Raw genomic sequence first — 24,893 nt, 5'->3', positions numbered from 1 at the left:
CGGAGCAGGAGGGACCGCAAGCTCTTCAGATGGCTTGTCTTCCTCCATGATGCAGGCTTCAGCCAAGTCGCACAAGGACGCCGGCCCCTGGGAAATCGCGCTCTTCTCATAGGGCGCATATTGATGACGTCACCGCCCGACGCGTACGCCGGTCACCTGACGGCAGGAGCGCTATCCGGCACTCACTGCCGAAGCCCCTCCTCTTCCTCCCCCAGGCAGCCCGCGTCAAATCTTCACGGCACCTCCAGCAGAGGCGCCGGCTTTCAGCTCCAGCACACTGACTACTCCCTCCGGAGCTCAGCTGTGCCTCTGAACGGACCCCAGCGCATAACAATGCCGCCGACTTACAGGGACCGCAGGTCAGTAACGGAGCGCCACCAGGGAGAGGGATCCAAGGCATCCATGCTGCAGGCTTCCCACCGAGACAGGAAACCACACTGAAGGGGAGGAGAGTGTCCGCCCTTTTTATTCTGCAGGTTTCCTGTCTCGGGGGGCGGATCCTCCTCTCTCTCTGGTGGTGCTGTCATGGGCGATAGGAAAACATTCCGTTCCGGAACTGAAGACATCCTGATGCATCCTGAACGGATTTCTCTCCATTCAGAATGCATTAGGATAATCCTGATCAGGATTCTTCCGGCATAGAGCCCCGACGACGGAACTCTATGCCGGAAGACAAGAACGCAGGTGTGAAAGAGCCCTTACATGGACCGCACACGTTCCACACACGTTCAGTTTCATCCTTCAACTGCCTCCTGGGCTGTGATCGAAAGAGAGCGAAAGAAGGACACGCCCCCTGAGAAAGGACACTTCCCCTTGAGCCGTCAGCTTGATATAAATCTAGTAGAACAATGAATGTGGAGATCTCTCAAGCCATGTGAGATATAGGGCTGGTTCTAGCTTTGTTAGAAAGGTATTGTCATGTACTATATGATGTCCGATTTTAATTTTTTACATCCGTGGAATAACCCTTTAAAGAGGACCTTTCACCTGGATATCCTTAATCTAATTATTAGCCTACCTTATAGTGTGGCCCCCACTGATGTCTTGGCACTTTATTAATTTTCCAAAGAACCCCCCGTTCATCCGCTGTTGTCCCCGTATCTTTGGTGCCGCATATGCTAATGAGGTGAATCGGTTATACTAGGCGTGGACTTGTATTTCTCCTGGGCGTGGTTATCTTCTCCCTGGCTGCGAGCGCATCCAATCAGAGTGCCCACTCTTAGCCATGGAGAAGGAGCTAAAGTTCTCAAGGGAGAAGGAGCTGCAATTCTATTTTTTTACGGTGCGGACAGATCACGGACCCATTCAAGTTGAATGGGTCTTGATCCGTCCTGGCTGCCGCACGGATGTTGCCAGTGCATTGGGGACCGCAAATTGCAGTCCCTAATGCAGGGAACGGCTGCACAACGTGTGCATGAGCCCTTAAGTTGAGGAGTCATGTGGGCGGTCCAACTCAGTGATTGAGGTAAATATGCATAGAGAATTAGCTGTCAATCACTGAGCAGGACTGCCCACGAGATACCAAAGCGTAGAAAAAAACTGCGGTTTAAATTAATAAAATACAAATTACACTGAATCTTACTATAGAACTATATATCAATCTGCTCAGCTCCTCCTGCTCTATAAACATGCTGCTTGTAGCATACATTGCACTTTCATGGTGACAGGTTACTTTTAATATTTATGATCGAAAAGTTTAAAATTTGTAGATTTTCTAATAAGAACACTAACTATATAGTAATTTCAGAATATGACTATGCTCTGAATGCTTAAAAGGCGTTATCCAACTGCCCAAAAAAAATAAAAAATAAAAATTGCCAAGGCTTCCATCCCCACTGTTTCCAGTTCACGACAGACCAAAAGTGATGATGGTCATTTGACCGATGCAGCAAAATGATGCTTCCTATGATAAGTCTGCTTTAGGGCTCAAGCATTTGACTATTTTTTTTGTCTGCACCCCCCTTGTATGCATCTCCCTGTCATTTGGATCAAAACATCCAGCTACGTGGAAGGAACAGCCAATAGCATGCCACAACAGGGACGAGGCCACTTGAGGCTGGTCACCGTCAGGGGCCTGCTATTGGCTTCTCCCCCCCAGTCACTGGATGTTTTGATCCGAGTGACGGGGAGATGCAGTGGCGGCCATGCAGGAATCCAGAGCGGCGCGGGGAGCAGGTAAGTATAATCCATAAAAGGGGCCGGGCATTGGGGAAGGGGGGGGGGGGGGGTAGTTTAGATATCGGATAACCCCTTTAATAATAATTAGGATTAAACCTAAAGATCATTTTCTTTTATGCTATTTTTGTTGTTCAGAACAGGGAATCAAGGACAATGAAGGAGAGACTTCGCTATCTGCATTCAATGCTTCCATTATTCTCTCTCAGAAAAAAAAACTTGTTTAGAACAAAAGTGACTGCAAGAGTTTGATAGAACAAGCAGCACAAAAGAGGTCTATGTACAAAAACTGCTACGTTGTCCTAAGTGGCAGCATAAACCAACGCAGTTCATGTCATACAAATCATGAAGACATTTTACAAATGTTTTTAAATACACTGGTTCTTTGGCTTTTCAAGAAAGAAGCCTTACATATTAGGCTACTTTCACACTTGCGTTCAGAGCAGATGGATCCGCTCATATAATGCAGACGATGGGATCCGTTCAGAACTGATCCGTCTGCATTATATTGTAGAAAAAATTCTAAATGTGAAAGTTAGTCAGATGGATCCGTCCAGAACGGACGGATCCGTTTGAAAATTGAGCCATATTGTGTCAAATTCAAACGGATCCGTCCTCATTGACTTACATAGTAAGTCTGGACGGATCCGTTTGCCTCCGCATGGCCAGGCGGACACCTGAACGCTGCAAGCAGCGTTCAGGTGTCCGCCTGCTGAGCGGATTCTGAGGCATTCTGAGCGGATCCGCATACACTCAGAATGCATTAGGGCAGTATGGATGCGTTCGAGGCCGCTTGTGAGAGCCTTTAAACGGAACTCACAAGCAGAGCCCCAAACGCTAATGTGAAAGTAGCCTTAGCTACCACGCTTTAAAACTACATAAAAAAAAACTTTAAAATAAGGGATTAACTGAAGACTGTTCCATTAAATTTGTTTGAAATATGAAAAAAGACTTAAAGGGGTTGTCAGAGATAATTAAGAAACTCGAAAAGCCCTACCATTGCTTAAAATGAAAACCATGTTATAGTCACCTCTTTTTCCAACACAGTTGTCTGTTCCTCCTTTTTCACAAGCAGAAGTGGTGAAGTGTCGGTATATGGTATGTGCCCACTGCAGCCAATCACTGTCCTCAGTGGTCTACTGATTTTTATTTCTCTTGGACAATCCCTTTAAGGCTTTTGATGAAAAAGCTATACTACAACTAGACTGCAGAAAGTAGGCGTGAGAAAGTCCCATAATTGCCCCAACACGTTGACTCTACAGACCAATAAAACATGTGTTTGATCTGATAATGAGTAAACCATATGCTGGTGACCAAAATAAACAAATATCTGGAGCGGTTTTTGACATCAGCCAGCTTACAGCATTCTAGGTGTCCAGATAAGTGGAGTTAAAAAGGTAATGTCTCATACACATTTAAAGGGGTTTTCTGGGACCCAGTGGTTGTAGTGTGGGTTAGAGACTACATTAACCTCTGGCAGCCATTCCCTGCATTGAGAATCCATCCCAAACACCCGACCCACCTTGTCAACCAGCAGCTTGCATCTGAGGCCTAGAGTGCAGATGAAACCTCGGCCTTAGCTGCTGCTGTCAATCACATTGGTGCGACAAATGTAGTCATGTAGACCTAGCCTAAGGGTGTATTAGACTGGCCAATTCTCTGCCAGTTCATCGTTAACGAGCATTCGCAGGATTCGGCAGTCTAATACTGCTGCCGATTGCACAATGAACGAGTAAACAACCGTTCATGGGTCAATTGTGATTTTTTGGCACGCTTAAAAATCATTGTTTGCTGGCAGCAGATTGTGCTGTCTAATCACAATCTGCTGCTGGCAAACAAGTAGACAGTATGGGTAAGAGCAATGGTATAATGATCTCTCCTCCCCATGCTGTGGAGGAGATCACTGCATGTAATAGCAGAAGTCTCCTCCGCTATTAGACAGCTGAATTCTGCAGTGTTCCTCCCCGACAATCGTCTGCAGAATCGGGCTGTCTAATACAGTCTTTACCAGTTATCTAGCACCTTTAAAATTAAAACTCTGCATACTGAACTGCCAAATTTGCTGCTGTATTTAAAAAGCATCTGTAGCTGACGGATGGACTTGCTTTATCTGTATATTAGATTTGAGTTAGATTGTTCTTCAGTCTCTGAATTGAGATTGCACACTGTATGTACCGTGTTTCCCCGAAAATAAGACCTACCTCTAGTTTTGCCTATCGCTGTAATATAAGGCATCCCCCCGAAAATAAGGCCTCCCCGATAATAAAGCATCCCCCGAAAATAAGGCCTCCCCGATTATAAAGCATCCGCCGAACATAATGCCTCGCCGATTATAAAGCATCTGCCGAACATAATGCCTCCCCGATTATAAAGCAAGCCACCCCAGAATGTAAGGACCCCGCAGCTACGGTACTATAAGGCGCCGCCACGCAGCTCACTGATTGGCCTCAGCGCAGGCGGTGCAAGGTCTCTTTAAATCAGAGAGCCTGCGCCGCTGCCAGGACAAGCTGCCGCCTTCTTCCGCCCGCTGCTCGCTCTGCCCTGATGGAGTCTCACAACTTGGCTGGCACGGGGTGACAGGTGGGGGAGGGGGGGATATTTGATGGAAGGTGGGCGATGTCTGGTGAAGATTGGGGGGGGGGGAGATTCTCCTGTGTCATTTTAATCCCCCCCTCAGATTCTCCTGTGTCATGGAAAAATAAGACATCCCTGAAAATAAGACCTAGCGCATCTTTGGGAGCAAAAATTAATATAAGACACTGTCTTATTTTCGGGGAAACAGGGTAGAAGATAGGCACTTTTTTAATTGCTGTAGCAATTTATTTAATGTCATAAATTATTAGTCTGCAGGAAAAGAAGTACAGAAGCCTCCTCCAGAAAGTGACAGGGATGCTGCATACTGTGACTTATCTGTGTGTACAGTGTCATATTGTATTACCTTTTTTACACTCAAAGTGAACAACGGATAATTACAAAATAATTTACCAAATGATCACAAAACCGTATTATACATTCAGAAGAAAAGGCAATATACTTAGGCTACTTTCATACTAGCGTTGTTTAAATTCGGCGTTCAATTCCGACACCGGAACTGCCCGCCGGATCCGGAAAAACATGTGAAAACGGATTACATTTGAATCCTGATCACAATGAAAAAATGCATTGGAAAAAACGGATCCGCCGTTTATGGACTTTAACTTTTTTTTCACATTTTTCGGGTTTAACATGCAAAAGCCGGATCCGTTTTGACTGAACACACAGGGCCGGATCCGGCGTTAATGCAAGTCAATGGGAAAAAAGCCTGATCAGGCGTTCAGTCAAAGTGTTCAGGCTTTTTGGCCGGAGGTAAAAATACTGCATGCTACGTTTTTCTGAAAAGCCTGATCAGTCAAAAAGACTGAACAGAAGACATCCTGATGCATCCTGAAGGACTGACTCTCCATTCAGAATGCATTAGGATAAAACTGATCAGTTCTTTTCCGGATTTGAGCCCCTAGGACGGAACTCAGCGCCGGAAAAGAAAAACGCTAGTGTGAAAGTACCCTTATATGTATATATTTTCTATTAACTAAGGTTAGAGATGAGCAAATCAATTCTAAAACTAATTCAATAAGTATTGAGCTTCCCCAAAAATTTGAATCCAGCTGTTTCAGACTAATCTTTCCAAATTGCGGTAACCATTTTACAGGTCAGATGAAAAAGAAAAGTAATCTGGTACCAACAAAGAGAGAATACGTGGACCATATTTTAATTTAACAATAAAATCAGTGCAGTGTGTTATTAAACGGGCTGATCATAACCACCAGCTACCATACATTTACCCATAGCCACATGTGTCACTGTCACATTACTAATTATGTATGGCAATAAAGAGCTGAAGGGGTTGGATACAGCCCTAGGAGACCTCAAAGTGTCATACACTGCTTTTCAGGGCAGTCTGAGTACTTTTAATTCAATTTATTCATACCTGAATCGAATCTGGCGACCAATGAGACAAGAAGCAAATTTGAAGAAATTCACGGATGTCTATTAGGCCCCTTTCAGACGAGAGAGTCCCACGCTCCGGACTCACAGCACGAGTATGCGGCAGCTCCCGTCCTGACCTCGAAGCACTGACGGGGTCACATAGCATTATATTGATTTATGATACTATGTGACCCTTAGAGTTCTGGAATGTATTGTATAATACTGACAGCATTATGTCAGTGTTATGCAATACATTCCAGAACTGTAAGGGTTACGTAGCATCATAAATCAATATAATTCTATGCGACCCAGTCAGTGCTGGGAGTCCGATGTGTGGAACTCGCTCATCTGAATAAGACCTAACTGCCCTAAAAATAATTGTGAAATGATAAAGACTTTCTTAACTTGTTATAGCGATAGCCGAAACTCACTCATTATTGGACTGAAATAGTGAACACATTAAAAAGTGGCCTAAAATGTAATTGTACTATGTATTCTTCTTAGATATGGATCCTTTTAAACGTATAATCAAATGTTGTTTTGGGGCAAAACATCTGCAAAGCTTCATACAGCGTTCTGCTCAAAGACCTGCTCGCGCCCATTTTTCTTAAATGGAAAGATGCGCAAGGACCTATGACCAATCCATTTCTGAAATCACTGTAGCTTCACTAGAGCTCTTCCAGGAAAATATATTGGAGTACCAATAGAATAGGGCATTAACTTGCAAGTGGTCAGGGCCCAACTCCAGAACCCCTATCTCTACATGGCACTATGCCTGGTACTACAAGCACTGAACAGAGGGTGCCAATAAACCTAGACACCAACCAATCACACAAATGGTCTATGTTTAGTATTGTCCATCACTATCCTTTCCTAGAAAGCTACTTTAAGATTAATTATCTTACTTATTTTCTAGTTAGGACCCCAGCCATTCCACTAGAGAACTTTTATAGCTCCACAAGTCTTAGATTTTCCCTTCAACAAAAGGCACCCTGCTGTTTTCCCATTACCACCTAAGGGTTCATTGATATGCTACACAGCATCCTAAACCAAAAGGTCTTTATGGTGGGCATGGCATTAGACAAATGAAAAGCTACATTCCCATCAAGGAGACCATACGAAAGTGAATGTAAAGAAAAAATAAATAAAATATAATCTTCAAATTCACTGCAAGTTATACAATAAACTAAAATACAGAACACAAACTGCTTACATATGAGAACACACGGTAGCTCAGTGGTTTGCACTGTTGTCTTGCAGCACTTGGGTTGTCAACTTGTATCTGAGCAAGAGCAACATCTGCCTGGAGTTAGCATGTTCTTTCTTGTCTGGGATTCCCACACTCCAAACACATGATTAGATGGGGAGTCCCATAGGAGACATGCACTCATGTGCTTCTAATCTGTGAACAGAGTCGCAGAATTTCTTGGCACAATATGAGCAATGGGAAATAAATAAAATAAACATTAATTAGTATGGCGTTCACCAGTACAGTATATATGCAAATATATGTTTATCTGCACTCAGCTTTGGAAAACTAAGATTTCTGTAATGGCAGCAGAATCAGATACCTTAGGTGTGATTTTAGATTTAAATAAAAGACACATAAATTTTTACTGACAATAATTCACTAAGGCTAAATGCACACGACAAAAAAAAGTCGGACGCCTTTCTGAGAAACGGATGTTAAAAACTGACATATTCAATTCTTTGGGGGCAGTCGGTCAGTGAAAAATGGACAAGATAGAACAGGTTCTATTTTTTGACGTCTGTTATTCACTGGCCGTCAAAAAAACTGCAGCATGAATAGCCATTGGTCTTAAAACGGACGCGTGATGGCCATTAAAAAAAAAAAAAAAACAACATCCATCACACAGGGTTTTATGGCATTTGTTTTCTAAACAACTGTGTGAAATTAACAATAACACCAGCAGCAAAAAATAAGCTTGCATGTCCTGTATTTCCTATTTTTCCCTTTAAACTTTCAGCTAAAATCTGGAGCTGACATTTTTACCACAAAAATACACCCAAAACCACAGGCACTAAATTGCTAGTAAATCCACAAAAGCTTATAGAACACCATAAAAAAAACCTGTGTGTGAACCCACCCTAATAGGGGTTGTGGCAGGCGCAGCACTATGAAGTGCCTTTTGCGCTGTAGCATTAGAAGAATTCTGATACCTCTGACTTTTAGTCTAACCAGACTGTCTATTACTGTGTAATTCCTCTAGTGCCGTTCTATGGAAACAGTAGGTTTAAAGAGCACACCAAATGCTTGAAATAACTTCTTTATAAACTTCAACTTTTCTTCATATAACACTGCCGACTCCGCAGCAGATAGTCCATGTACATAACACGTGTTAAAGATATCACAAAATGGCGGCATGCATAAGATGGTGGTTCAACTGTTCAATCTTGTCATTCAACATAAAATGGTGGATATATTTCTCGCGTATCTGTACTCAATTTAAGTTATTTAAGCACTTTATGATCTCTCTGAGAGGTATATCTGAGGTCTAATAGTTCACTTGCTAAATTTGGTCGCAATATGCAGTTAGCAGTAACTATTTGCAGATTGGTTGAGTATGATCTGGTATGGTTGTAGGCAATTTGGATTGCAATGTGGAATTTGAATTGTGAACTTTGTAGTTTGCAATTGTATGGTATTTGCAATTGAATTTGTAGTTTGCAATTGGTGGAACTGTAAGTAAACACACATAACTGGTTCAGTATAAAGTTCTAATCACTATATTAACAATAGGAACATTATATAAGCCTCTCTGCTTTCATAAAACACAGCTCTTAGTTGAGTGAATGTCTGTTTAGCTTCTCTCTCTGGTCAATAATAATTTCTAGTAGCTTCTGCTAGAGAATTTCCCACACAGGCTGTGCGTGAGGCTGGCTGTGATTGGTATAGACTCCTGCCCAGCAACTAGTCTAACTCTATGCTTTCTGTTTCTGCTGTGTCATTGAGCTTACCTCACATCCATATAATGAATCTTAAAGGCATATTATCTTTTCTGCTTCTGTGAACAGAATATATATAACAGTTATATGACATCCAAACATGAAGTCACTGTAAAAAAAAACTCTGCTTTTTGTCTTTAACACACAAACATAGGCACTGTATTAAGGTTATTGGCAGTTCTAGCTGTATAAACATATAAGCTATGTTTGCAACCTAGGACAGGTCTTAGCTGGTCAGCTACAGGGGTCATTCTACAAGAACACCAGATATGCACTTTGTAGACATGTGCTTAGATTCTAGCTCTTTTTTTCATGTACGAGAGAATGCAACGCCATTAAAATTAAAGGACTACTCCAGATAAAACGTATACTGTAACTCTTTCAATAGCTGATAATATAATAATAACAAATGCTTGTTCATCCTTCTCATGATCCCTCCTCCATCCCATACACATGGAAACTTAGCTCATGATCAAACAGATCAGGCATGTTAAAACCCAACATGCTAGATACGCATGGCCAACATTAATCTAATGTGTATTGCTAGTATAAATTAAGCTAGCCTACTTAAAATATATCACTTCAGATGACTTTTCAGAATAAGCTGCTATGTGTGTGTGTACATGAGGAATAAGGCTGCCCCAGGTAATTATATGACTTGTATACTGTAGACCTCAACAATTTTACCCTCTGTGGCCTCCATTTCTAATTGTCAGTTCTAGAAGGGATTAAGAGTAGCTGCTATGATGCCTCCCATACACAGCATACATAAAAAGGAGATACTGATTCCCTATCTCTGTACCACACACTCATAAGTAGCAGCACGGAGGAGATTATAGACGAGTACTAAGCAGTGTAGCTGTGAATCCAGCACCAGGATGAACAGTAGGAAACTTACTGGAACTAGCAGCATCTGTTTGTGTATCTCACTGCAGCTCCTGCCCTCCCCATAGACTTCCATTGGCAGCAGATGCAACTTGATCCCTCAGGATAACTGATAATCCATGGAGTATGTCTCTGGCGAGACATATTTTAGCAGTGAATTAGGCTAGGTCTACACGACGACATTTGTCGCGCAACAAAAAGTCGCGCAACAGTTGTCGCACTAATGTCGCACGACAATTTTTATAATGGCAGTCTATGGTGTCGCCCTGCGACGCGACAGTCGCAGAAAAATCCATCTTGAATGGATTTTCTGCGACTGTCGCGTCGCAGTCGCAGCATGTCGCATGTTGCAGTGCGACACCATAGACTGCCATTATAAAAATTGTTGCGCGACATTGGTGCAACAAAATGTCGCGCGACAAATGTCGTCGTGTAGACCTAGCCTTAGACTAGAGCACTGAATAATCAGTGCATGGTGTAGGAGAGAGGAGAAGAAATGTCTCATAAGTGGAGAAAGAGGAATTTTTCTTTAAGGCTACTTTCACACTTGCATTGTTAATGTTGGCTTTGTGATTCAGCAGAGTATCAAATCCGGAAATAAATGCATCCGTGCCATTTAATACATCCGGATGTATCAGTTTCAGCCGGATCCGGTTGTATTAAATCAAAACTGAACAATCTGGTATGAAAATCATTGTAAGTCAATGGGTGCTAACAAAAAAATAAAAAAAATAAACAGATCCGGCACCATTGACTTACATTGATTTTCATGCTAAATCCGGTCTATTCAGTTTCGCAAACCAGACACAAAACCGCAGCTTACAGTTTTTTTAAGTGACAGGGTCCAACTTAAGGAAATATCAAGGGAAAGAAGGATTGGGCATGTTGGATTTCAACACACTTGGTCCTTTGTTCCTATGGGAGATAAGCTAATGCTAGAGGGGTATGACAGTTCTTTATTATACTCTGCGCATTGACACAAACAGGTACACTCTGCCATGCTGTGCATGCATGTTTATAGTGAAGTTGGGCAAAAACTAGGAACTTCATAAAAAATAAATGGTTAAATTTTTTCCCCAAAGACAGGCTGGTTGAGATGCTGTATGCTGCCTATGTACAGGTCCTTCTAAAAAAATTAGCATACTGTGATAAAGTTCATTATTTTCTGTAATGTACTGATAAACATTAGACTTTCATATATTTTAGATTCATTATACACCAACTGAAGTAGTTCAAGCCTTTTATTGTTTTAATATTGATGATTTTGGCATACAGCTCATGAAAACCCAAATTTCCTATCTAAAAAAATTAGCATATTTCATCCGACAAATAAAAGAAAAGTGTTTTTAATGCAAAAAAAAGTCAACCTTCAAATAATTATGTTCAGTTATGCACTCAATACTTGGTCGGGAATCCTTTTGCAGAAATGACTGCTTCAATGCGGCGTGGCATGGAGGCAATCAGCCTGTGGCACTGCTGAGGTGTTATGGAGGCCCAGGATGCTCATCCAGAGTGTTGGGTCTTGCGTCTCTCAACTTTCTCTTCCCAATATCCCACAGATTCTCTATGGGGTTCAGGTCAGGAGAGTTGGCAGGCCAATTGAGCACAGTAATACCATGGTCAGTAAACCATTTACCAGTGGTTTTGGCACTGTGAGCAGGTGCCAGGTCGTGCTGAAAAATGAAATCTTCATCTCCATAAAGCTTTTCAGCAGATGGAAGCATGAAGTGCTCCAAAATCTCCTGATAACTAGCTGCATTGACCCTGCCCTTGATAAAACACAGTGGACCAACACCAGCAGCTGACATGGCACCCCAGACCATCACTGACTGTGGGTACTTGACACTGGACTTCAGGCATTTTGGCATTTCCCTCTCCCCAGTCTTCCTCCAGACTCTGGCACCTTGATTTCCGAATGACATGCAAAATTTTCTTTCATCCGAAAAAAGTACTTTGGACCACTGAGCAACAGTCCAGTGCTGCTTCTCTGTAGCCCAGGTCAGGTGCTTCTGCCGCTGTTTCTGGTTCAAAAGTGGCTTGACCTGGGGAATGCGGCACCTGTAGCCCATTTCCTGCACACGCCTGTACACGGTGGCTCTGGATGTTTTTACTCCAGACTCAGTCCACTGCTTCCGCAGGTCCCCCAAGGTCTGGAATCGGTCCTCTCCACAATCTTCCTCAGGGTCCGGTCACCTCTTCTCTTTGTGCAGTGTTTTCTGCCACACTTTTTCCTTCCCACAGACTTCCCACTGAGGTGCCTTGATACAGCACTCTGGGAACAGCCTATTCGTTCAGAAATTTCTTTCTGTGTCTTACCCTCTTGCTTGAGGGTGTCAATGATGGCCTTCTGGACAGCAGTCAGGTCGGCAGTCTTACCCATGATTGCGGTTTTGAGTAATGAACCAGGCTGGGAGTTTTTAAAAGCCTCAGGAATCTTTTGCAGGTGTTTAGAGTTAATTAGTTGATTCAGATGATTAGGTTAATCGCTCGTTTAGAGAACCTTTTCATGATATGCTAATTTTTTGAGATAGGAATTTTGGGTTTTCATGAGCTGTATGCCAAAATCATCAATATTAAAACAATAAAAGGCTTGAACTACTGCAGTTGGTGTGTAATGAATCTAAAATATATGAAAGTCTAATGTTTATCAGTACATTACAGAAAATAATGAACTTAATCACAATATGCTAATTTTTTTTTAGAAGGACCTGTATATGTAGTGCAGTCAGTCTACTTTGCCATGTGCCACTTGTGCAAAGAGAGGGGAACTAGGGGCCCAGCGGGGCATTCACTTGTCCCCCTGTGGGCCAGCCTGAGCCTGTGTATGCACATCCAGTGCCTTAAGCTGATGTATATTCTGCTACGTTGTGGCAGCGTTAAAGAGCCTGTTAAACTGACAGTTTCCCATGTGAACTATTCCATCCAGGACAATGGCATCATATGACTGGCCGCTGTGAGAGAGTTACACCATGTTGTGAACAAAAGCCAAGAATCCATTCAATCAAACAATTCAGCCAGACAATCAGATTAAAGGGCCGTATCCCCATCAGCCCGGCTACAATGCTGCAGTATGTACAGCTGTGTCGTATTCCAAGATCCATTCCAAACAGAAAGGACTGGGAAGTGGACCTATTCATATATATGGTATATTAGAACGAGCCGAAGTGTAAAAACCACTGACCAGAAACCCTTCTATCTGACAAATACAACCAAGCAGGGGTATAATATTCATATATGGGGCGGTTTTGGAATAACACAGCATCAGCCTGTGGTTGGTTTTAATGGATGATACTTGAGAATTTTTTTTTCTGACATTCAGCAAAAAGTTATAGTTTTCGTTACGGACATTACAAAAAGGAAGCCGCAGAAAAGCGTAGCCAGCATTGGGCAAAATTCCTTGGAAACCTCAAAACATGTAATATACAGAAGACCGCCGTTAGGTTAACACACCCTTAGAATAAATAAGTCAACTATACCGGAAGAGTGTTATGTGGTTATTTTCTAAGCGGTGCCATGGAACAAGTGGGCAGATTAAATTCTGAAGAAGTCAGCTGTACTACTTGCCGACCCACATCCCACCATACAGGGTCCTATTGCTCTACATACATCATCATATTTCACACCGACTTAAACCTGCGATATGGTTGTCAAGACTGTTATTCCAGCCGTCACGTCAGAATCTGCAGTCTTTGCCTTGAAACACTAACTCGTATTTAATGTTAATTCTCTTCTATAAAAGACAGCTGTTGGGTCTGGAAACAATGGAAACAAGCCAAGAGAGGCATTATATGGAGAAGAACAATCGCAGAGCAACTGCTTTGCTATTCAGGCATCCATCATTTTCATTTTAGGCAATCGAATAATGAATCGCAAAATGATTAATTGTACGAGACCCAGAATTTCCCACTTAACATAAGCTGTATTCTCTTAGGCTACGTTCACATATGCGTTTAAATTATCCATCAGACTCCGGCAGAGGAGGGACAGAGCACCACCATTGAATATAATGGGGGATCCGGTCTGTTTCTGGCATTAGTGCTGGAATTCAGCAGATTGTATCAGTTTTTGTCTGGCTGAATACTTAGAGTCAATGGGCCCTGTTGGGAAACGGCAGTATCCGGCTATGCTGGATATGTTGAACTCTGGCAGACTGTTCCTATGGCAGGCAGATCGTTTAAATAAGTAAAAGTAGACTCAAAAGGGTGGTCTCACCAGCACTTATGTAGAGAAAGGTAATACAAGGCACTTACTTTCTACAACACTGTTTGATGCAGACCAACTAACAGTTTGGGCAACTTCTCTTTACAGGTATCATTCATTTCTACCTTTGGTGTTGCGATCAGTTGCGAGACGAGGAGGTGGCCTTCCATGTGAGCACTTCCAGGACAAAGCGCAGCGTAAAGAAGAGGAAGCGGTGCTCACATAGGAGAGTCACCTCCTCTTCAAGTAGCTGATCAGCGGGGGGCCGGGCTTACTACCCCGCTAAAGAGAGAAAACCAGTCAGGAGATTTATGCCACTCCGAGTGTAGAATATGACAGAGCGGGAGAAGCTGAGCTCATTGGTATATACACATTTATATGATTAGGAGCAGGAATTTATAGTAAAATCCAGAGTAAATCCTGATAGGACTCCTAGGGGTGAAAGCGAGAGTCCTGCTTACCCAGTGCAAACACAGTAATACAGGAAGAGCTGTCAATCACCCAATGTGGGCGGGGTAATCAGGACTCACACAGTCTCTTAGGAGTCCTGCCAGGATTTACTCTTAATTTTACTCAGACATCCTGCTCCAAACCATATAAACCTACATATCATAGAGCTTCTCTCCCTCAGTCATATCCTGCACTCGGTGTGGCATAAATCACCTGACCTGAAAATTGAAACTTATTACCTAGCCACTTAATCTTCGCGTGACTGATGGAAGATGGCTGAACACTGCACTCTGCTATCTTCGGCAGTCTCTTTGAATCAAATCCTTCTGTGCAGAGAGAGAAACTGCAAAACCTAAAGCAATCATGTATATGTTTCGGGCATATGAGGCACTGCCGCTCACTTTAATACAATATCTATCCCCAGCGCATGAACAGTGAATGTCATTTGGGACAAAACAATCTATCACTTAGATCATCACATCCTCCTACATGAAGTTAAAAATAAGATCATCCTTTAAGCTTTGCTGCTCCTATTTTTCACATGTAGTATTAGGCTCAGTCTTTTTATAGACATATATGGGTGTGCTTGATGCATAAGGTATTTGTGGGTATTAGTGGTTACCACTGTACACCTGGGGCCCTGGGTTTGAATCCAACCAAGGGTAATCTGTGAGAGTTTTCTTAGGCTGAATTCACACGTCCGTGGAACATGGTCCGTGAGATACCGGACTGGCATCCTGCTTAGTGCCGCTGCTGCTGTACAGCAATACACTGGTATCGATCATACAAGTGTATTACTGTACTGAAGCGGCAGCACAAAGCAGACGGCGTCACAGCAACCAATGACGCCATGCGCTCCTGCTCTAAGCAGGGTGCCAATCCGGTATCTCACGGACCGTGCTCCACGTATGTGTGAATTCAGCCTTACGCTGGGTTCAGACCTGATAGTTCTGAAACGAGCGCTCTGTATGCGCGATTGTACGGGCGTTTACAATCGCGCATACAGAGACTGGCGTTCACACATTGTCGCGCGTTCCCGAATTTCTATGTGCGGGAACGCGCGACAAACGCCCAAAAAAAAGCTCAAGCACTTGTTTGAGCGTCGGGCGTTTTACAGCGCGATCGTACGCGCTGTAAAACGCCCAGGTGAGAACCATTCCCATAGGGAATCATTGGTTCTTGCCTGTTGTGCGTTTTACAGCGCGTAGGAACGCGCTGTAAAACGCTCAGGTGTGAACCCAGCCTTAGGGTGCTCTGGTTTCCTCCCATACTCCAAAAAGAAAAAAAAAAAAAAAAAAAAAAAAAAGAAGTGAAGCCTGCCTCATCAGCTGTGCTCCTGTTGCAATGCTTTCCCTGTAACTAACGCTACTTTCACTGGATCCGGCAGGGTTCAGCAAAAACGCTTCTGTTACTGATAATACAACCATCTGCATCCATGCAAACAGATCTGTTTGTATTAACATACCCAAGACGGAGCCATCATGAAATCCATTGAAAGTCAATGAAGGATGGATCCGTTTTCTATTGTGGCAGAGAAAACGGATCGGTCCCCATTGACTTTCATTGGGAGTCACGCTGGATCCATCTTGCTCCGCATCCCAGGACGGAAAGCAAACTATAGCATGCTGCGGTTTGCTCTCCAGTATGAGAACAGAACGGACCGCATTTTGGAGCATTCCATTCTGTTCAGTTACATTTTGTCCCCATTGACAATGAATGGAAACAAAACTGAAGCGTTTTTTCCCCGAATTGAGCCCCTATGATGGATCTCAATACTGGAAAAACTAAAACGCTAGTGTGAAAGTAGCCTTACCAATTTCTCTTGACACATAGGATAGGACTGCTCAACCAATCACTGGCGGCTGTGGTGACCTGCCTCAGACAGTGATTTGCTGTGTGTGTCAAGAAGGACCAGGAAAGAAAGAGTGGTGAGTAACTCGGGAAGCCTCAAAAATGGAGCGTGGCGAGGTTATTGCTTCTTTTAGTCTTTCTTAAAGGGGTTGTCTCACTTCAGCAAACAGCATTTATCATGTAAACAAAGTTAAAGGGGTTGTCCCACAAAAAATATTCTACAGTTTTAAACCAGCACCTGGATATAAATCAGTTTGCAATTGCATGCAATTACAAATTTTGTATAGCCACTGAGTTAGTCTATAAAATGTATCTGTATAGCGCCACATGCAGTTTGTTATTTTCCTTATTTCTTTGACCTGCTTACTGAGATGGCCGCACATGCTCAGTTTCATCCTTCTACTGCCTCCTGAGTTGTGATAGGGAGAGCATGGACACGCTGCCTCAGCTGCAGCTTTTTTATTTTTTACATTAACCATGGAAATAACCCCTTTAATACAAGGCACTTACTAATGTATTGATTACCCATATTGCCTACTTTGCTGGCTGGATTAATTTTTCCAGCAGATACAAGGTGGCCAGGACAGGAGCTGCTGCACATGCGTGCCTATGAGTGCTCCCATGGTCCTGGCCACCAGAGAGGCCGCCACTTTTTCCTATAGAAGCATGACCATCACTGCTGAATTGCAGGGTGGTCGCAAGGTTACTTTCACACTGGCGTTTCTGGGTCCGCCTGTGAGATCCGTTTCAGGGCTCTCACAAGCGGCCCCAAACTGATCAGTTTTGCCCTAATGCATTCTGAATGGAAAAGGATCCGTTCAGAATGCATCAATTTGGCTGCGTTTGGTCTCCATTCCACTTTTGAGGCGGACAGTTTGCAGCATTTTGGTGTCCATCTGACGAAACTAAGCCAAACGGATCCGTCCTGGTACACAATGTAAGTCAATGGGGACGGATCCGTTTTCACTGACACAATCTGGCACAATAGAAAATGGATCAGTCTCGCATTGATTTTCAATAGTGTTCAAGATGGATCCGTCTTGGTTATGTTAAAGATAATACAAACGGATCCATTCAGAACGGATCCGTCTGTGCAGATCCATGATGAAAGTAGCCTAAGCGGAAAATAATGAGATTGAAAAGCCTTCTGTAAGAAAAAAATACATAAAAAATAATTACAGCAACTTTAAATGCAGCTCCAAGGGCGACAAGCACCTCCAGCATCTCACAAGGTAGTAGGTTTAGTTCTCCGTTCTCTGCTGAGGTGCGGTAACATATGAAGATAGGTGGGTCTTATGTCATGAAAACTCTCTGTACTAATATATTTACCTGTAACAGTATAGAAAACCCACACCGCGCCATCACATACTCAGCACTGCTACATCTGTATCGCACTCGCCAAGTGGCTATGCATCAGGTAGCTTTTCAGTAAGAATTTGGAAGATCTGCTGGCTCACATGTGACCTCCTACATCTGACAGGGGGGCAGGTCTCTTCCATTTTACTTTAGAGTCCTGCTGTTTTCCTTCTAATGATAAAACCAGAGTGCGCTGACAGCTCCACAGATGGAAAACCATTCCGGAGTCTTACTGAGCCCAAAAGATCTCTGCACCGCCCTCTGACTTATTACAGAACCGCAGTAACACTCAACGGAAAAAGAGTTTCTTCTTGTTTTTAACCAGTAACTATCCCATCGAATGTGTCTGATAAGAGGCAAACTTACTTCTGGAACTCCAGCTACAGCCTAGGGCTGGGTTCACACCTGAGCGTTTTTCCTACGCGCTGTAAAACGCTCAACAGGCAAAAAACAATGATTACCTATGGGCATGGTTCACACCTGAGCGTTTTACAGCGCGTACGAACGCGCTGTAAAACGCCCTACGCCCCAAGAAGTACGGGAGCTTCTTTGGGGCGTATTGTCGCGTGTTCCCGCACATAGACCTAGCGGGAACGCGCGACAATGGGCGTTTGCTTGTTTCCTCGCACGTATGTAAAGGCCCAATAAGCACGCTTGTAAACAGTGCTTATCGGGTACGCTTAGGTGTGAACCCGGCTTAAGTGCTCATGCCGTATGCGGAACCATTCACTTCAATGGGGCTGCAAAAAAACGGAAATGACTGTACATTCCGTGTCCGTATGACTGTTCCGCAAAGCTATTATTGTCCACATTACAGACAAGGATATGACTGTTCTATTAGGGGCCAGCTGTTCCGTTCTGCTAAATACAGAATGGACACAGCCTGTATCCGCAATTTGTGGACCGCATAACAACAACGGTCGTGTGCATGAGCCCCAATTCTATTCTTATAGTCCATGTACTACCTGTAAGTCTACAGCTATGGAAAGCATAGCATAGTTTACTCCTTGCTCCGGGATCACTTCTCTAAGGCCTCTTTCACACAAGAGAGTTTTCCGTCTGGATGCGACGTGTGTAGTGAACGAATAGCATCCGGACTGAATCCTGACCCATTCATTTCAATGGGTCTGTGCACATGAACGCGCTTTTCACACATCATAGCATGTTCTATATTGTGCGTTTTTCACGCAGCTCTCATTCTATAGAAGTGAATGAGGCTTGTGTGAAAAACGGAAGGCATCCGGACGCAATGCATTTTTCACTGATGGTTGCTAGGAGATGTAGATTGTTGTTCTTCATGTACGTGAAAAACGCCCGCAAAACTTCTAATCCCGTTTCCACTTGTCAGTCGGTGGGCTACTCCACCGTCACACATCATCTTTAATTAGGTTCCCCCCCCCCCCCCCCCCCCATTGTTTAAACCATGGGTCACGTCAGGTCCCAGTGAATGCACTAGGAGCGGGTGGGAAAGCTGCTGTGTAGAGACATTCCATGTAGCAGCTTTACATCACTTGTAGGGGACATCCAGAAAGAACCAGAATGACAGGGACGTCTTATCTGAAGAGCGATAATACACAAGACGTCACCGTCCAGTCCTGCTATATGGCGGCACTTGTCTCAACCATCCCGGCACAACACATAAAAAGTTTACATCAGGACATTAACTTTTTTTATTTATTTACAAGCGACTGAGATAAACTTCAGTCCTGGCTGCAGTGTTTGAGTCACACACAGAAGTAGATACAAAAATGTAATTAAAAAAAGATTAGAATCAGTCTTTTCTCATAGTTTTGATCCCAGCCCTAAAGGGCAGCTCCTCTGTGGACGGGACACATAGATACCTCTTAGGTAATGCAGCCATCACCCCCTTCCCAGAAACAACTCCTTGGGGTGACATTATAAGATCTAATATATTATAAAGTTATTTTAGCCATAGGGCTGTTACCCCCTGTTAGTAGTCCATCCAGAACCCCCTCCCTACTGGTAAACCCTCAGGGCTGCTGCTCATCAAATTAATAGGAAATTAGCAGCAGCAATAGTGAGTGCAGGAGGGCGAACTTCACACACCTTGCCCCTATTCATAAAGCCTATGCCCCCTCACCTGGCACAGCCCCCTGCCCCGGTGGGAAAGTTTGGAAAGTTCGGAGCAGCCTTAGTAACAGGGGACAAGGCGCCGCAGAGCACGCCGGCAGGGAAAGGGTTGATGGGCACAGGTACTTACCCATGACTGCGCCCTGTCCTGTGCCTCCTCGTCTGCCCGGTGTGAGTGCCCCGTGTGCCCGCTTCGGATGCTACTGAGATGTCGCCGCTTGCTCTCACTTCATCAGAGATGTAGTAGCCCGGGCTGCCTGACAAGCTCTGCAGCGCAGGGGGAGGCGGGCCAGTGACGTCACGCAGCGGAGGGGCGGGGCTTTTGCAGTAAGACCCTATGACGTCACCGTGGAGCTGACTCCATTTAGATTTTATGTTTCAATTGGGATAAATTTGTCCCACAGGAAGTATGTGAGAAGCACACTGCAGAGGTGGTATCCTGTCAGCATGTTGTGTACCTGTTCTCAGAGAACAGTCAGTCTCTGCCCCCTCACTGAATATGTCACCCACTCAGACCCCTGTCTTTTTGTTACATGGCTGCCCATTCAATGGAATGGGTGATATGTAAAACCATGTCCCCATAGTCTAATTACACTGATCTCTCACCAATCAAATCGTGGTCCAGTACCGCACAGCTGTAGGGGCCACAGCAGCTCAAATTACCTAATGAGGACCTCACTGTTTAGTCCGTCTGCACCCACAATACCTATGTTATATAATTATTTATTTTCTGTTTTACTTACAAAATAGACGCCGTCCAGGTGTGGCTTTGGACTCCTTACACTGATGAACAGATTCCACTGCGGGGCCACAGTGAGCGCGGCACTGTGCAGGCGCTCATTTCTGCGCTGATGTCCTGTGCAGAGCTTTTAGCAGGGTGGGCAGGAGCTCTGCATAGCACATCGCTGCTCCTGACAGTGCCTGGCATAGAATATCAGCTGTACTATGCCAGGATGGCACAGGCAGGAGCAGTGATGTGTCCTTCTACCTGTACATCGCTCACTGTGGCCCCACAGGGAAATTTCCTGGTGGGCCGATGCCTAGGGGGCCCGCCCAAGGCCACCTCACGGCTTCCAGTAGGGTACATAGGGATCTGATGCTATCAGCATTAGGGTTGTTGCGGGTATCGAAATTTCGATACCCAATCGATACTTATGTCCCAGTATCGATACGATACCAGGATTTCCATTTTTTCGATACTGGGCTGCGCTGCTGCACAGTCTAGTATCACAGAACATGAGCGCGCTCATGTTCGCTCAGCAGCACAGAGGAGAAGGAAGCAGTCTCTCCCTCCCCTCTGTGCCGCTGCCACCAATGAGAAGAGAGGGGCGGGCGCACTGCGCCACCAATGATAGCAGGACTTTAAATGGGTCCAGACTTTAAGATAGCAGGCTACATAGAGTGGCGCCCAGGGATCTCCCTGCACTTACTATTATTCCTGGACGCCGCTCCGTTTGCCCGCTGTGCCCCCATTACTGTCTTCTGCTCCGTATGCTAATTACTACTATCGGAGCAATGGGCAGAAGACGTCAGCTTCTCTCCTGGGCGTTCCTTCCCATTCACTGGAATGTAACCTGGCACAGCCATTTCACAGCTTCAGGCTCCATTCACGTGCTAGTTCCAGCTCCAGAGGCTGCAGGGAACAGCGGATCGGTGGGCAGGGCTGCCATCAGAAATTTTGGGGCCCCTTACACAGCTCAAGGCCTGGGCCCCCCCTCCTACCCTTCAGAATTCGTCCTGACTCCACCTCCCCTCCACCCCCAAGGACCTACCCCCAATTTCATTATTTTTTTACAACTACAAAGACAGTAAAAAGTGATAATCAACGATTTCAGTGAGGAATTAATTTTTGACCAAATAATATGAAGCCTACTACCACGACAAGGTAGACTCTTTTAAGCAGGACCCTACACTAACACTAACTACACTACCTGTTCTAATCTGCCCTAGCAATCTTCCCCTGGCACATTTAAGAAAAAACACCTTAAAAGCACAAGGTTTACTGTTACAGTGTTATGGGGGGATCGGTGGATGACTTACTGTTATGGGGGGAATCTGTGGATGACCTACTGTTATGGGGGAATCTGTGGAGGACTTACTGTTATGGGGGAATCTGTGGAGGACTTACTGTTATGGGGGAATCTGTGGATGACACACTGTTATGGGGGGAATCTGTGGATGACACACTGTTATGGGGGGAATCTGTGGATGACACACTGTTATGGGGGGAATCTGTGGATGACACACTGTTATGGGGGAATCTGTGGATGACACACTGTTATGGGGGAATCTGTGGATGACACACTGTTATGGGGGGAATCTGTGGATAACGAACACTGCTATGGGGATCTGTGGATGATACTGTTATGGGGGATCTGTGGATGACACACTGTTATGGGGGATCTGTGGATGACACACTGTTATGGGGTACTGTGGATGACACACTGTTATGGGGGATCTGTGGATGACACACTGTTATGTGGATCTGTGGATGACACACTGTTATGAGGAATCTGTGGATGACGAACACTGTTATGGGGATCTGTGGATGACACTATTATGGGGGATCTGTGGATGACACACTGTTATGGGGGATCTGTGAATGACGAACACTGTTATGGGGGATCTGTGGATGATGAATACTGTTATGGGGATCTGTGGATGACGAACACTGTTATGGGGGATCTGTGGATGAAACACTGTTATGGGGGATCTGTGGATGACACTTTTATGGGGGATCTGTGGATGACACTCAACCACTCTCAAACCCAACTGGTCAAACTTGTTAAATGGATCCCAAACACAATATGCACAATAACACACCCCACCCCCTCCAACACTTAATTAACCCCTTCATGGCCTAAACATTTTTTTTCAAAGCAGAACACAAAGCTAAATAGAGCTGGGTGGGCTGGCAAGGGAGGGGTTAATAACAATAAGTGATGGAGGATCCTGGCCCTGTGGGATAATCCAGAAAACAGCTTTGCATTTTACCCCCGAGCAAAGACCACACAACATAGAGCTGCCCAGCCAAGTAGACAACATAAGGATCAATATGAAAATAAATAATTTGGAGCCTTTGAAATAGCTTAGCTCAGTATGCGGCATAGGCTACTTTCACACTGCCGTTTCTGGGTCCGCCTGTGAGATCTGTTTCAGGGATCTCACAAGCGGCCCCAAACAGATCAGTTTTGCCCCAATGCATTCAGAATGGATAAGGATCCGTTCAGAATGCATCCGTTTGGCTCCGTTCCGTCTCTATTCCGCTCTGGAGGCGGACACCAAATCGCTGCTTGCAGTCGGATCTTTAAAATATTTTAACCTGTGACTCATTAGATTCTCAGACTCCCTGTACTTGTGTCAGTGACTCAGACTCAGAGCTGCTAGTGCTTACCTTTCCTCAGCTCTGATTGGTTGGTGGGCGGGGAGGGGAGGGGCTGGCAGCAGCAGCTTCCACTCTAGGATCAGATTACACTCCTCCCGAGTCCCTCCCCTCATCAAATGAATGATTCGTTCATGAACCGGACATCACTAGCAAAGAATAAACAATTGCCCCCCTCTAGCGATGCAATAAAGTTTAACTCAAGTCACTGACAAATCGGAGGGGGAAAAATAAAAATAAAAAAAATATTTTTATTTATTTATTTATTTTGGAACTGGCTGGGCCCCCCCAGGGTCTGGGCCCCTTACTGGGGTATTGGCTGTACCCCCCTGATGGCGGCCCTGTCGGTGGGGTGTCGGAACAATACACAGGGCCAGGTCTACGGGTAGGGGGCCAACACCTCACTACCCATAGGAGGGGTCGCAATCATGGTTGCATTTGCGGCTGTTCAGCCTCTATGAGGGAGTAAAGCGATGAAAGAGGCCACAGATCGAAGAGTAGACTAAAGTGGAGAAAGGGGAGTGAGGTAAGTGTTTTTTGCTTCTTTTTTTTTAACTAAGCAGTGGCTTATTGAGGGAATGAAGAAGCATTAAATACTGGGGGGGCATTATATACTGGCATTAAGGTGGGGGGAGCATTAAATACTGGCACTGGGGGAGTGAGCATAATATACTGGCACTAAGGGAGGGAGCATTATATACTGGGACTAAGGGGGGAGCATTAAATACTGAGGCTAGGGGGAAGCATTATATACTGGGGGCAACATTATATACTGTATTAAGGGGTGGAGCATTGTATAATGGCAGTGGGGGGCACTGTTTAGGGGGGATCTGTGGAGGGCACTGTTTAGGGGGAGATCTGTGGAGGGCACTGTTTAGGGGGAGGTCTGTGGATGGCACTATTTAGGGGGAGATCTGTGGATGGCACTGTTTAGGGGGAGATCTGTGGATGGCACTGTTTAGGGGGGAGATCTGTGGATGGCACTGTTTAGGGGGGGGGGGAGATCTGTGGATGGCACTGTTTAGGGGAGGGGGGATCTGTCTGTGGATGGCACTGTAGGGGGATCTGTGGATGGCACTGCCATCCACAGATCCCCCTACAGTGCCATCCACAGATCCCCCTCCCCGACGCTCACAGCAGTATATTTATAAACTAATCAGTAACTACTTTAACTTTAATCATTGCTCATTGCTGAGCTCTTTACTTGGATTATTTGGATATTTTGCCCATCTGTTTTCTCTCCCCCTCAGCGAGATCCCGCGCCTGCGCGATGACTTCCTTGGCCGGGGCATGCTCACTGCGATGCCCATTGCTGGCACGGCATCGCAGTAGCTTATGCGCATGCGCCGGCTAACAGCGCGAAAACTGCAGAAAGGAGATCTCCTTGAAAACCACAGAACTGCTCGTTTTGGACTCTGATGAGGGGGCGCCATAATGGTCTGGGTTGCTTTTTCCTTCAGTGGAACAATGGAGCTTCAGGAAGTGCAGGGGCGTCAAACGGCCGCTGGCTATGTCATGTCCAGATGTTGCAGAGAGCATTCCTCATGACTGAGGGCCTTCGTCTGTGTGG

The 24,893-nt window shown here is 44.8% G+C and overlaps 1 protein-coding gene across 1 annotated transcript in view; it reads right to left on the bottom strand.

Moving 5' to 3' along the window:
* The window catches only part of GPM6B (glycoprotein M6B), a 129,298-nt gene extending 109,087 nt beyond the window's left edge, over positions 1-20,211 (bottom strand). Inside the window, exon 1 of the mRNA XM_044284826.1 lies at positions 20,072-20,211. Coding sequence (XP_044140761.1) covers positions 20,072-20,075 — 4 coding nt within the window. The 5' untranslated portion in view covers positions 20,076-20,211. The remainder of the gene's footprint in view (positions 1-20,071) is intronic.
* Positions 20,212-24,893: the final 4,682 nt, after the last annotated feature.

This window comes from Bufo gargarizans, chromosome 3, assembly GCF_014858855.1.
Source record: "Bufo gargarizans isolate SCDJY-AF-19 chromosome 3, ASM1485885v1, whole genome shotgun sequence".
In the NCBI taxonomy this organism is placed as follows: Eukaryota; Metazoa; Chordata; class Amphibia; order Anura; family Bufonidae; genus Bufo; species Bufo gargarizans.
Note: the sequence above shows the minus strand (reverse complement) of the source record. Positions and strands in the feature narration are given on the sequence as shown.